The sequence below is a fragment of the Monodon monoceros genome, unplaced genomic scaffold (genome assembly GCF_005190385.1).
Source record: "Monodon monoceros isolate NGI ecotype Baffin Bay Population unplaced genomic scaffold, NGI_Narwhal_1 Super_Scaffold_12, whole genome shotgun sequence".
NCBI classification, from domain to species: Eukaryota; Metazoa; Chordata; class Mammalia; order Artiodactyla; family Monodontidae; genus Monodon; species Monodon monoceros.
This window is the reverse complement of record NW_021703768.1, coordinates 162,552,134-162,565,355: the sequence shown is the minus strand read 5'-3', so window position 1 is coordinate 162,565,355 and position 13,222 is coordinate 162,552,134. Positions and strand designations below refer to the sequence as shown.

At 60.4% G+C, this 13,222-nt stretch overlaps 2 protein-coding genes and 2 non-coding genes across 5 annotated transcripts; 1 reads left to right on the top strand and 3 right to left on the bottom strand.

The window, feature by feature from the left end:
• The first annotated feature begins 667 nt into the window (after positions 1–667).
• On the top strand, positions 668–5,021 carry EIF3G (eukaryotic translation initiation factor 3 subunit G). Its single transcript, XM_029218335.1, has 11 exons — positions 668–732; positions 872–918; positions 1,419–1,502; positions 1,614–1,702; positions 1,853–1,912; positions 2,901–3,005; positions 3,095–3,284; positions 4,009–4,116; positions 4,230–4,366; positions 4,453–4,559; positions 4,909–5,021. The coding sequence occupies exons 1-11, from the start codon at positions 713–715 to the stop codon at positions 4,922–4,924; spliced, it is 963 nt and encodes a 320-aa protein (XP_029074168.1). The 5' UTR covers positions 668–712; the 3' UTR covers positions 4,925–5,021.
• Positions 5,022–5,067: 46 nt separating this feature from the next.
• Positions 5,068–12,412, bottom strand: LOC114892951 (suppressor of SWI4 1 homolog). 2 transcript variants are annotated; one of them, XM_029218333.1, is made up of 13 exons: positions 12,276–12,412; positions 12,017–12,187; positions 11,427–11,528; positions 11,184–11,234; positions 10,906–11,076; positions 10,160–10,236; positions 9,851–9,958; positions 9,619–9,742; positions 9,448–9,526; positions 9,199–9,328; positions 8,956–9,125; positions 8,779–8,865; positions 5,068–6,440 (listed from the first exon to the last, which is right to left on the bottom strand). In XM_029218333.1, the coding sequence occupies exons 1-13, from the start codon at positions 12,291–12,293 to the stop codon at positions 5,335–5,337; spliced, it is 2,394 nt and encodes a 797-aa protein (XP_029074166.1). In that variant the 5' UTR covers positions 12,294–12,412; the 3' UTR covers positions 5,068–5,334. The 2 variants fall into 2 exon arrangements, with proteins under 2 accessions (XP_029074166.1, XP_029074167.1); XM_029218334.1 differs by lacking the exons at positions 8,779–8,865; positions 8,956–9,125; positions 9,199–9,328; ... (7 more) ...; positions 12,017–12,187; positions 12,276–12,412 and adding an exon at positions 8,089–8,127.
• Positions 10,038–10,117, bottom strand: LOC114893524. The gene has a single exon (XR_003792941.1). It is a non-coding gene; the product is annotated as a small nucleolar RNA U105B (small nucleolar RNA).
• Positions 11,297–11,382, bottom strand: LOC114893518. Its single transcript, XR_003792936.1, has one exon. It is a non-coding gene; the product is annotated as a small nucleolar RNA SNORD105 (small nucleolar RNA).
• Positions 12,413–13,222: the final 810 nt, after the last annotated feature.

Below are 13,222 nucleotides of genomic sequence, written 5' to 3'. Positions count from 1 at the left end.
AAGCCATTGTCATGTCTCAGGTTCTTTTGTTCTGTTTTGTTTTGTTTTCCCCACCCAAGAATTAGTTTTGGCCCTCTTGGGAGCCATATCACTCCCATTGAGAATGCATGCTCTAGAGGGAGAGCTGGACAGTAAACAAGTAAATGGAAAAGATCATTCCAGGGAGCCAAGAATGTTACTGTGAATTCCCTGGTGGTCCAGTGGTTAGGACTCTGCGCTTCCACTTCAGGGGACCCGGGTTTGATCCCTGGTTGGGGAACTAAGATCCTGTAAGCCCCGTGGCGCAGCTGAAAAAGAAAAAAAGTTACTAAAGGAGGAAGAATGGTTGAGGGAGCCACGACATCTTGATCATTTGAATCAGGAAATCTCTTTCCAGACAAGGAAGACGAGCCTTGGTTTCTTCAGCTGCAAAATGGAAATAATAATTTCTCCCCACAGTTCCTGCAAACAGTGAAAGCTCAATAACTGAGCTTTGTTGTTATTATCAATTTTTAATTTTTTAAAAACCGTAAATGAGATACGCTCCTATTTAGCTACCTAGCAGGGTACCAGCGCCCAGCCTCTCACACAGCCGGCGCCTCTACCTCCGTCCGTACGGGGGCGCTGTGGGGCACAGCGGTTGGGCCGCTCTAGGCAGCGGAATCGGAAGTCCCGTGCTCCTCTCACTTCCGGTCTTTGGCCCAGGCTTGGGCTGCGTGGAGAAGGTGTTCTAATGCCGACCGGAGACTTTGAGTGAGTCTGGGGTCATGGAGGGAGGCTTGGGAGGCAGACTGGGCGTTCTAGGGGGTATTATGGAGCCTGGGTGCGCCGAGGCCGCGGGAGCCGGGCCGCGCCTCACCCAGCCCTCCTCCTGGCCAACTTGTCCCCGCAGTTCGAAGCCCAGTTGGGCCGATCAGGTGGAAGAGGAGGGAGAGGACGGTGAGTCTGCCCTGTCGCCCCCGATCACCACAGCCAGCCCTCCAGGCCGTCACTGCTGCCTGTTCCAATCCCCCACCCTGGCACCGCCGTCTGACCCTGCATCTCCCCTCACGGCCAGCCCCTGCCCCGCGCCATCCTTATCCGGGCCAGCCTATCCCCAATTCCAGACGTTCACCTCTTCCTCCCATGCCACCGCCCAAATCCTTGGTCCCAGCACAGCTGCTCCCCTTCTCCGGGGAGGAAGTTGTAACAGCCTCCCTCCTGCCTTTGTACTAGCGCCCGGGTGCCAGGGATCCCCTATGCTTGCCATTGCTGGAAGTTGCTACAGCCAGCTTCGTGTCCCCGGACGGCTATCCCAGGACACTTCCTGGCCAGTCGTCTGCCCTTGGTCCCGCCTTTCTCAACTCTTGGTGCGGACATCATCCCAAAGCTCCCTCCATTTCGGTTTGGGAGCTCTTGCCTCTCTATCTAATCCCTGTTCCCTACACTCCCTTTCACAGACAAATGTGTCACCAGCGAGCTTCTCAAAGGGATCCCTCTGGCCACCGGGGATACCAGCCCAGAGCCTGAACTATTGCCGGGAGGTGAGTGACAGACTCCTCTCCGTCCCTGGGCTGCCTCTTCTCCCCAGCCGCCTTCCTGCCTGGTCCCCGTTCCCCAGGGCTCAGTTCCTCTTGTGTCTTCCCCTCTCCCAGCTCCACTGCCGTCTCCCAAGGAGGTCATCAATGGAAACATCAAGACACTGACTGAGTACAAGATAGATGAGGATGGCAAGAAGTTCAAGGTAAGGCTGGGGAAGAGGTGGGTGCCCTTTGCTTGGGGGCACTTGGACAAGGAGAGAATGATGTGTGTTGGGTGCATTGATGAGGAAGATCCCCTGGCCCCGGGAACCTTGAGGAGCTGGAAGCCCACACGTCTCCCTTTCTGTCTACAGATTGTTCGCACCTTCAGAATTGAGACCCGGAAGGCCTCAAAGGCTGTGGCAAGAAGGAAGGTAAGGACTTCCCTGGCAGTCCAGTGGTTAGGGCTCTGCGCGTCCACTGCAGGACGCATGGCTTCAATCCCCGGTCGGGGAACTAAGAGCCCACATGCCGCGTAGTACGGCCAAAAATAGAAAAGAATAAAAAAAAAAAAGAAGGGGGAGGAAGGTAAGACCCTTCTTCCCCTGTCTTGGGGGCGCCTCCAGGGCTGACTCAGAGAAAAATAGGAATGCTTTTCCCCAGTACCTTTATTTTTAGAAGTGGGGTTTAACTGTTTGTACTTGTTTTACTGGAGCAGAACTGAGACCTGTTTGCAGTCTGTGGGGGGCCCTGAAAAGTCCAGCAGGTGCAGCAGTGGGTGGGCTTGATTCTTATTCCTCTTGGGTTGTCTACCAGGAGGAACAGAGCCAAGCCTTCCCCTCAGGTGGCTGTCACAGCAGAAGAAGTGATAGCAATAAATACATATGGCACAATTCCTGGCGTGCTTTCTCTGTGTTAGACCCAGGTGCTTTGCAGGAAGTATTTTCTCATTCAGTCCCCGTAGCGTTCCGGGGAGGTGTGGGGAGCATTGTGGTCCCTTTTTTATAGGGGAGGAAGTTGAGGTTCAGGTTCTTTAATTAGCTCAAGGCCCCTGGAAGTCTGGGTGACCCTGCACACCCCTGAGCATCACTTCATGGTGGGGGCTGGTCCGCTACCTGCACGGCCCCCACCAGGAGCTGTTGGCTGTGGAGCTGTTTCCCCCCTGAGCCTCAGTTCTCTCATCTGGAACATGGGGCTGAGAGCTGCCCTTGCCTCCTGGAGCTGGTGGGAAGCTAGGGCCTGGCAGGCACTCAGGGAACAGGAACTGTCATCACCACTGCTTTGAGGAGCATTTGGGGAGGGTGGTGAGTGGGGTTCAAGGCTCAGACACCCTGGAGGTGGCGCTTGTAAGTCTAGGGTGCCAGTGGAGGGGGTCGCATTTGTCCTTGCCCTAACCCGTCCCCTATCCCGCCCTGAGCTCAGAACTGGAAGAAGTTTGGGAACTCAGAGTTTGACCCACCAGGGCCCAATGTGGCCACCACCACCGTCAGCGATGATGTATCCATGACATTCATCACCAGCAAAGAGGTAAGTGGGCCAAGAGGCTGGTGGCCAGGGTGGTGGTGGTGTCGGGGTTGTGCCAGCCCAGTCTGAGCTGCTCTGACCTGCCCCACCAGGATCTGAACTGCCAGGAAGAGGAGGACCCGATGAACAAGCTCAAGGGCCAGAAGATCGTGTCCTGCCGCATCTGCAAGGGCGACCACTGGACCACCCGCTGCCCCTACAAAGACACGCTGGGGCCCATGCAGAAGGAGCTGGCCGAGCAGCTGGGCCTGTCCACTGGCGAGAAAGAGAAGCTGCCCGGAGGTGCCAGGGCCCGGGGATGCGGCTGGCAGGCTGTGGGGTGGAGGATGGGGATTGTGTGCGCCTCTGGGAGAGTCGTGGGTCGTCACCTGGCATCTGAACGGGACCGCCACTGCTGGGGCTGTCGTCTCCCACACAACAGCGTCCGCACTGCAAGGCTGTGACCACAGGCCACGTTTGTTTGTGTGAGAGAGACTGGCAGGTGGGTGCTCTGACTGCTGGTGATGTCACCTGACTCTCCTCACTGGGGGCCGTGAGAGCCGCTCGTGGGCACGGCCGCGTGTGTGACTACATACACCATGAGTGGTGGGGAGACGGTTGTTCCCCGGATGTGTCTGTGAGTTTCCTGACTTGAGTGCGCTGTTTGCCTGCCCACACCAAGGAGCAGACTCACCCAGATGAGCAGCCACTTGTCGCCTGCCCGGGGGCAGGTACCTGGGGCCTGTCCCTAACCCTGTGTACCTGTCTTCCCATGTGTTGTGAGGCTGGACATTGCTGTCAACCCCTGTGGGTTCTCTCGCTCTTTCTGTGCCGCCGGCAGGGTGTTGAGGTGGTGTCAGCTTCCTGCATGTGACCTTTAAGTCATGACCACGAGGCCTTGAAGGAATCAACCGATCACCTGTGGTTTGACAGATGGTGCTTGGGCAGGGCCGTGGCTGGAGCCGCCAGCATCCTGGGGCAGGTCTGTGCCGGGGAGGCCTGACTGGGCCTTGCTTTTGGTCTCCAGAGCTGGAGCCTGTGCAGGCCACTCAGAACAAGACGGGGAAGTATGTACCTCCGAGCCTGCGGGATGGAGCCAGCCGCCGCGGGGAATCCATGCAGCCCAACCGCAGAGGTGAGGTGGCGAGCACCCTGGCACTGGGCCGGTGGGCGGGCACCTCCCTGCACCCTGTGATTATCCCGCGGGCGGGGCCGGCCCCTTACAGATGCCTCTCCTTGCCCGCCCAGCCGACGACAATGCCACCATCCGCGTCACCAACCTGTCCGAGGACACTCGTGAGACCGACCTGCAGGAGCTCTTCCGGCCCTTCGGCTCCATCTCCCGCATCTACCTGGCAAAGGACAAGACCACCGGCCAGTCCAAGGTGGGCTGGCGGCCAGGGGGTGGGGAGGGGTCCTCCATAGGTCCCAGTTGTGCCTTGAGCGTCCCTGACCCCACCCCCTCCCCCAGGGCTTTGCCTTCATCAGCTTCCACCGCCGCGAGGACGCCGCTCGCGCCATTGCCGGGGTGTCCGGCTTCGGCTACGACCACCTCATCCTCAACGTCGAGTGGGCCAAGTGAGACCCCTGCCTTCCCCCGCCCCCCGACGGCGTCGCGGCCCACAGACGCTCAGGCTGACTGCAGGCCCCAGGCCAGGTTAACAGCCACAAAGGCTGTCCTGGGGCGCAGGTCATTTACTGTCCTTCTCCTCTCACGGAGGGGCGCACAGCCCATGTGCGGCGGGGCCTTCCTGCCGGTCTGGCTCATCGTGTGCTCTGCGCCGCCGCCTGGTCTCGTCCTGCCCTGTCCCCCTCATCCCCGTTGAGTTCCCTGTGGTGTGGGTGTAGGGTGTGCTCTTGGGATTCCCTTAGGGGTCGGAAGCCCCCATACTTCCCATCCTCAGCCACCTCGTGTTTCTCTCTCTAGGCCATCAACCAACTAAGCCGGCTGCTGCTGCTCGGCCCCCAGACCCGGGATCCTTCAGTGACAGAGGGCAGCCTCCGGAAGCAGGGGGCTCCGAGGGCAATAAAAGATCTCCATCACCCTGTGCTGTTCCATTTATTCGCAGATGTCACTCACACTGTGGTGGGCGGGGCCAGGCCCCCTCCCCCCTTCCCCCCCCTGTTGTGGGTTTGCTCCCTAGCCCTGCCCGGGGTTACTGCTGCGGGTGGCAATTCCTGCTGCTCTGGCTTGGGCGCTCCCTGGTCCCACTGCAGGCCTCTCCTTGGGGAGGAAGTTTTGGCTCAGGGCCTCTTGGGGGATCAGAGCCAGGGGCCTGCTGTGCTCTCAGCCTCCATTCTGCTGCTGGGTCCCAGTGTCTCGTGATGAGGAGGGGGCTGAAGATGGGCCAGGTCACGGGCTCAACTCAGGGGACTGGGGCCCAGAGGTTTTGGGGGTGGCTGTGACATTGAGGGGCAGGGCTTGGCCGGAGCACTCCGTGTTCTCTGGGGCCTGCCCCTGCCCGCAGCCAGGGCAGCGTCGGTGGCAGCAGTCCAGGCTGGGCACCACAGCCATGTAGAGCAGCGGGTGTACGCAGATGGCCAGGGGAACGAGGCCCCGTGTTACCTGATGGGCCACGTACGTCCTCCAGCCCAGCGCCGCCTTTGCCTGGGCCACACTCGCAAAGCCTGGGCAGAGGGCTCTCCAGCGCTGCCGGGCATACACGTTGAGCACCCCTGTGACGTAGTAGGGCACGTAGGAACTCGCGTAGAGGGCAATGCCACTGGCCACCAGCACCATGACGTGCAGCTTGTTGGCCGCTGTCATGCCGTGGCTCTGCAGCACAGCCTGCCCGAGGGCGCTGTAGGCCACTAGGCTGAGCAGCAGCGGCAGGCCGCAGCCCAGAGCCGTGAGCGCCAGGCTGTAGACCCTGTAGGCCTCAAGCTGCTTGTCATCCGCTGTCCCCAGGCACTTGATGCAGGCATCGGGCATGTGCACAGTGCACTTGCCTTCCTGCTGTGGCCCACTCAGGTGGGAGAAGCTGAGCGTGGGTGCGGCCAGCAGGGCCGCCAGTGCCCAGCCAGCAGCGCTGATGGCCCAGGCGTGCTTGGGCCGCAGTTGGCTGTGGGTGAAGAAGGGGTGGGCAATGCCCAGGTAGCGGTTGAGGCTGATGCAGGTGATGAAGATGACGCTGCCCAGCAGGTTGCAGGTGAAGAGGAAGCGCTCCAGGCGGCAGGCAGTCTCCCCGTAGCTCCAGTGTTTGGGTGGGTAGAAGTAGGCGGCCAGCGGGGGCAGCGTCAGGGCATAGAGCAGGTCGCTGACTGCCAGCTGGGCTGAGAAGATCACGGCTGGGTGCCAAGGGCGATGGTCCTGGGTGCAGAAGCGGTACAGGGCCAGGCTGTTGCCAGCCAAGGCCACCAGAAACACAGCCACCAGCATGGGCCACAGAAAGTCTTCCTGGAAACCGCTGAGGATGTGGTCAGCAGCCGCTGAGAAGTTGGCTGGGCAGTGTGTGGGACCTGGGGCAGAGAGCGTTGCTGCATCAGCCCTGTCCCTGACCGTGGTTCCCGCCGCCTTCAGAGTCGGAAACACTGTGACACCCATACCGGCTGTGCGCCGGGAGCCCTTTGCGGGGCATACTCCGCTGAGTACTTTTCCACACCCAGGAGCGGGGGGCCAACCACAGCTCCTTCGTACAGAGGGAATCTGTACGAAGAGGCCCAGAGCGGATAGAAGCACAGAGTCCTTCATTCAGCCTCTCTCTGTGTCCTGCACCATCAAGAACCAGCTGGAGCAAGAAGCAGGGACGTGGGCTTCCCTGGTGGCGCAGTGGTTAAGAATCCACCTGCCAATGCAGGGGACACAGGTTCGAGCCCTGGTCTGGGGAGATCCCACATGCCACTGAGCAACTTAAGCCTGTGCACCACAACTACTGAGCCTGCGCTCTAGAGCCCGCAAGCCACAACTACTGAGCCTGTGTGCCTAGAGCTGGTGCTCTGCAACAAGAGAAGCCACCGCAATGAGAAGCCCGCCCACCGCAACGAAGAGTGGCCCCCACTCGCCGCAACTAGAGAAAGCCCGCACGCAGCAATGAAGACCCAATGCAGCCAAATAAATAAATAATAATAAAAGTAAAGGAAAAGAACCAGGGACGCATGTAACCTGGCAGTGACCACCCAGAGCCACTGGGGCCTGCGGTGTAGGAGAGGGAGCCCAGGGGAGTGTCCCACCCCACTACACAACTCCCAGTCCGATCTGTCAGTCTGTCACCCCCTTAGTGTCACCCAAGTCCAGCCCCCACCATCTACCTGTTGGCTGCACTCGGGTCTCCCTGCTCTGGCCCTCACCCATCTGTTCTCTCACATCCTCCAAAGGGCACCTGAGACAGGTCACATCCCTATCCTCCCAGCCCTCCCCGGCTTCCTCCTCACATGGAAGAAAAGCCAGCGCTCACCTTTTCGCACAAGGCCCTGCAGGAGCTATCCCTCCCACCCCACCGGCTCTCTCATTTCCCACTCCCAGCTCCCTGGGACCGTAGTGTCCTGGCTGTTCCTTAAGGCACAGCCTGCCTCAGGGCCTTTGCACTGGCTGAGTCACAGGCAACAGGCATCCTTAAGGCTGTCCCACTCACCTCCTCCTGGTCTGGTCCTGAGAGAGGACCTGAGATCACCCTAACGTTGTGACTGCACCCTTGGTCCCCTACCCTGCTTATATTTTTGCCACAGCTTGTCACTCCATCTGATCACTGTAAGAAAAATCCCCAGAATGTTCCCTCCTGAGGGTGGGGCAGTGCCCTGCTACTGGCTTCCCAGTGCCCAGAACAGCACCTGGGACTGAGCAGTGCGGGGGGAAGCTGAGCTCTGCAGTTGACCCTTTACACGCCTCACTCAGCCTCAACTTTCCAACCTGAGAATTGGCCTGTTCCCAGTTGGTCCAGCAGGCTGGCCAGGAGCTCTGTGCGAGGTGCATGTACCCCTTCCCTGACCCGGTCAGCTACCCCACTCTCACTTCTGCCTTCCTATCCCATCCCTCCGCCCTGGGAGGAAGTCGGTCCAGACGTGATTCTAAACCCCTTCTCCCCTCTGCCCTCCAGGAGCCGGCCGCCTCCACCCCCATGGCCCTGGATGTGTGCCTGGCTCAACCATCCCAGCAGTGCTGGCTCCTCACCTGAGGTGGTGGTGGCCGTGGCCCGCATGGCCTGCCTCTGGGTCTGCGGCCCGTGTGCTGTGGTGCACACGGTCCTTTGCTGAGCCACCAGCAGCGCTGCTGGCCCCTCCCCTTGCCAGCAGCACCTCCTTCAGCCTGCAGAGCTGGTCTGGGCACACGCCTCACTTCCACCCCCGGTTTCCTTCCTCATGACACCCAATCCTCCAGAGCTGGCCCATCTGCTTGTGGGGGCCCTTGCTAGGCTGGGGGAGGGGCCCAGGACCCCAAGGCACCAAAGCAGGGTCAAATCTGCCCGTCACCCTTGCCTGTGAAACAAGGCCCTGCACTTCCACTGCCCAGGGTCGGGGAAATGGGCCCAGGCTTCGGGCAGAAACCAGGCCCCCCATTTCAAGCGCGGACTAAGACTCATGAGAAATCAGTTTATTAGAGGCGGAGGTTAGGAAAACAGTTCTCCTTTATGAAAGGAAACCGAGGGCTGCACCTGGAGGCCCAGGAGGTGGGGAGCCCAGGGCAGCACTTCTCAGGCCCCAATCTGGGGCATTCCACCTGCCACCCAGGCTTGGCCTCAGGCTACTCTCTTCGGTGGCCACGGTCGGCCTCGCCTGTGGTCCCGGGCAGCCCCTTTGGGTCCCACCTTGGCCTGGGCCCCCGGGTGTCTGCCCTTGGCCTTTGGAGGCCTCCGGTCACTGCCTCGGTCAGGCTTCCGTTCCTTTACCCGTCGCTTCTTGCCTGGGGGCCCGGCAGGCCGCCTCCGCTTGGCTGCCTTTGGGAACATGTCTGTGGGAAGAGACTGTGTCAGGGCCACCAGGGCACAGGGACAGACAAGCCCACGGTGCCCAGCTACACTGACCCCTGCCTGCCACACACCCTCATCAGGCTCCTCGCCCACAGCCTGGCGGAAATACTCGGCCTCATCCTCCTCTTCCTCTTGCTGGCTGACCCCCTCTGCCTCTGCAGGGGCCCCGGGGTCCTCTGCATCGCTGTCCTCCCCATCAGCCTCTGCCTGTGCCCGCTTCATGCCCGCCAGGCTCTTCTTCCTGGAGGAGGAACACTGGTCAACGTGGCAGCCTGCGCCCAGGACCCCGCCTCATCCGCCTGGCGACCACACACCTGTGGGCCTCTCGCTGCTCTCGCTTGCGCTGAACGTTCTGGGCCTGCTGGTCCTGCCTCTGGGCCTTGAGCCGCAGCTTCTCCTCCTTGGCTGCCAGGGTGGCCTGCAGTTCCTCCTCTGTTTTGTGCACTAAATGGGAAGAGACAGCCACTGAGGCCTTCACCAAGATCCCGGTGAGCCCCCCAGCACCTTGAGACCCACCTTCGATCAGGCCTCAGACCCCGGTGCCCCTCCAGCCCCGTCCTCACCAAAACTGTGGAACAGCACATTCCCCTCTCCTACACCCTCCTGGATCTTGATGAGCTGCAGTGTCATCCGAGGCCCGATCTGGAGGAACGGGGGAGGGGGTTGGGGGAGTGTGTGTCAGTCCCTCCTTGAGACTGGGGGAAGCCACCGGGCCTGCCTGGGCGGGGCCTCACCTCGGTGAGCCGCACAGCGCTCTGCTGGGCTGGCATGTTGCCACGCCCTGCCACGGCCTGGGGCAGCACCGTGATGTTGTGCTCGCCGTCCGGCTCCGCTTCACTCTCGGACAGCCCTGCGCCCCTGTGTGGGGCACACACGGGGCTCAGCAGGGGATCCCGGGCTCCTGGGACAGCTCTGGGGCCCGCTGGCGTGCGGTGGCCCCCTGCCCCCACCCTGAGCCCTCCTCACGTGGCCAGCAGCTCACTGACGTCCTGCAAGCGACTCATGTTGGGGAGCTTCTCCTGAAGAAGTTTCTTCATCCCACGACTTGCACCCACAGGGACAACTCTGATGCTGCTGCAGGGGTCAGAGCGAGGGAGAACAGGGGTCAGCAGCCATGGGGTCGCGGGTCAGCTCCACCCCCCACCAACCCTTTCTGCGGTCCATCGGAGCGTGTACTTTGAAACGAAGCAATCACAGAGGCTCAGCAGCAGTGCTGTCATCAGGTGCAGAGCGGGGCCACGCCCGCCACCCCACCCCACCCCGCCCCAGACTCACTAATGGCGGAAATCCAGCTCCTGGGACTCAGGGCTGTAGTTGATGAGAAGGCAGCGCTTGATGGTGTTCAGGTTCACCTGGAAGGGAGAGGAGAGAAGGCACGGCACCGCGTGAGCTGCACCCAGGCCCCGCTGTGTGCTGGAGCCCACGCCAAGCCCCGGCTATGGCTGCACTCCTGAAACCTCACAGTAGAAGGGCACAGAGTGCTGAGAGCACTGCAGGGATGGATGGGGCTGCAACTGGTGTCCATGGGCTGCCTGGACGTTCGCTAGAAATCCTGGGTCCGAGGCCCACTGAGGCCGTCGACACCGGACTTCCTGGTGACTGGCATCTAACAAGGCTAATTTGAGATCCACTGGTGCCATGGATTAGAAGCAGGGGCTCTGCTGCCAGACAAATTTAAAAATCTGGTCCTGCCTTCTTCTCCCTCATATCTGACCTGAGACTAGTGACTTCACCTCTGTCAGCCTCAGTTTCCCCCTCTGTAAAATGGAGCCACAATACACGCTACTCTACTTAGACCAGCACTCAACGTGCATTTAGGAAATAAAGCACTATAGGCATAGTTTTCCACCTGCCAGATGGGATGGCAGCTCACGGGGGAAGCCTCTTGCGCGGTGTCACAGAACGCTATGAGTGGGATTCGACCTCAGAACCCGGAGCTCTCAGCCTCAATGCTAGGAGGTGAAGACTGAGCAATCAACCCAAGGGCCTGTGCGTGGTAACTGTTGCCTGGCCCAGCCCACCTTGTGCACGTTGATGGAGGGGAACAGGTTCTGGAACATGGTGGCCATGAGCTTCACGTGCATGCCGTGGGGGCCAAAGCTGTTGAGCACCAGGAGAGGAGGGTGGGCAAACTGCTGCTCGTGCATGCGGTGACGTCGCAGCGAAGAAACCACATCACGCACCAAGGTGTACTGCAGGACAGGGTGACGAGTGGATAACTGCCAAGCACACGTGGCTGGGGCAATCCCCAAACCCAGCTCCTACCCCTCGGAGGCCTCATACCACCTCTAGTCCTTACCTTGTTGATCCGGAAGGTTAAGGTAGGGCCTCCCGGGAGGCGTATCAGCTTCTACAGAAAAAAAGGATCAGTGAGGGTCAAGGTGTCCAACTAGAGAGCAGGGGGAATGGGAACCTCTGCCCATCTCTTCAGAGCGTTTACTTTGAAGCCAGAATCACGGCAGCTCAGAGGCACAAGGGGTCATCATGAGAGCTGGGGGAGGCGGAGGGGGTGGGGGAGTGAGGGGTGAGAGCATCCACTCACAAAGTAGACACTGGTCTCCGTTTTGCTCAAGATCAGGAAGTGTGTGACCCCAAGGGGCCCAGCCACTGCCACACAATCTTTCAGAGAGTTTTTCTTTCGAATCTGGAAACGACAAAAAGAAAAACGGATGATCACTGATATCCCCTTACTGAACAAAGCCTATACGCTTAAGCTGTTATGCACTTTCTTGCATTTAACCCTTGGAAGAAGGGGGGAGGAGAGAAGAGTGGAATGCTCTTGGCCTCTAGAGCCAGTCAGACTTGAATCTGAGCACCGCCTCTGTCCCTCGACAGCCAGCTGAGGCCCAGACAGGTTAAGTAACTTGATCGGGGCTTTTGAGAGAAGCCAGCTTTGCTCATTCCTGAGTCCCCTCTTAACCACCAGTCCTAGGCACCCAGCCAAGCTGCGCGCGGTTCATCTGCTCGCCCTCGCTGCTGCCACTCAAAGCCCTGAGAGGCAGCCACGATGGTCCCCATAAGGGCTCCTTTCTCCAGCCAGGGAGACTGAGGCCTCGCGCGGTTTCGAGGATGGAGCCATCCCCACAGAAGACGGGGCCCACAGCGGGTGGAGATGGGCTGCGCGATGCAGACCTGCAGGCGGGTGGCGGTGAGCGGCTCCATGACCCGCCGCAAGTCCAGGCTGAGCTGTCGTACGCTGCGACCCGCGCGGCCCCGAGAGAACACGAAAGAGTGCGGCTGTGCGGCGTAGGCCTCGAGGTTGCGGAGGTGCGCCTGGGCGCGCGCCCGCTTCTGGTGCCGGGACTGCGGGGGCGAGGGGCAAGAGGTGAGCACTGCGGCCACCGCCGGGACCCCACCCGCGCTGCCCGCTTTCCCGGCCGCCGCGCCTCACCCGCCCCGACTGCCCCATGCCACCGTCTCTTCCTCGAGGCCTCTTCTGCTGGCTGCTTCCGGCGCCGCACAGCTCACTTCCGGCGCCGGCGAGGCGACTACGTGAGGCGCCGCTGCGTGATGACGTCACCACATGGGCTTGCGCACCAGGTCGCGGGAAACCTCGGAGGGGTTGCTGTGGAGACACCTGGTGCCTGTTTCTGTGGAAACCGGGGGGGGGGGGGGGGGACACGGTTCGAAATGAGCCATGGGTTCGAATCCCGCCTCGGCCATTTCCACCAGCTGTGCGATTTTGAGGCACACGTTCTCCACTCCAAGGCTCCTAAAGTATCCCAAAGTGAGGATGATCATCATTTCCTCTCTGACCCGCGAATTAAGAGAGATGATGTATGCACAGTACTTGGCACACTGGCGCCAGGCACTTGGGGACCCGAAAAGGGGATAGCACCTTGGCAGGTACTCATTTAGGCCCCAGGTCCTGAGGACCAGCTGTCCCCCGCGGGGGCCCTGTCTGCGGACGGGCTGAGGGATGGAAATTCCACATCACCTCTGGAAATTCAGAGCAAGGCGGTAGCTTCGTGAATAATTCACCCCCTCCCAGTTTCCGCTCAAAGCCCCAGCCTTGGCCTCAGGCCTCTGGCTTCTTCCCCAAAACCTTCGGGTGGGGGGAAGAGATCCCCCAACATCTCTCTCCCTGTTCCATTTGTCTCTGTCTCCCTCTCCCCAGCTTTGAACTTGCCAAAAATTGTCTCCATCATCTGTAAGTTCCATCTTTCTCCTCTCTCTGTCTGTCCCTATCCCCGTTTCTCTCTTCTCATCTCTATCCCCATCTCCCATCTCTCTCCCGATCTCCCAGACGTTTCTCCTGCCCTGTCTCTCTGACTCTCTCTCCCTCCTGTCATCCCCTCTCCTTGACTTAGGAGGTTTCTTCTCTCTCTGCTGCCAGTG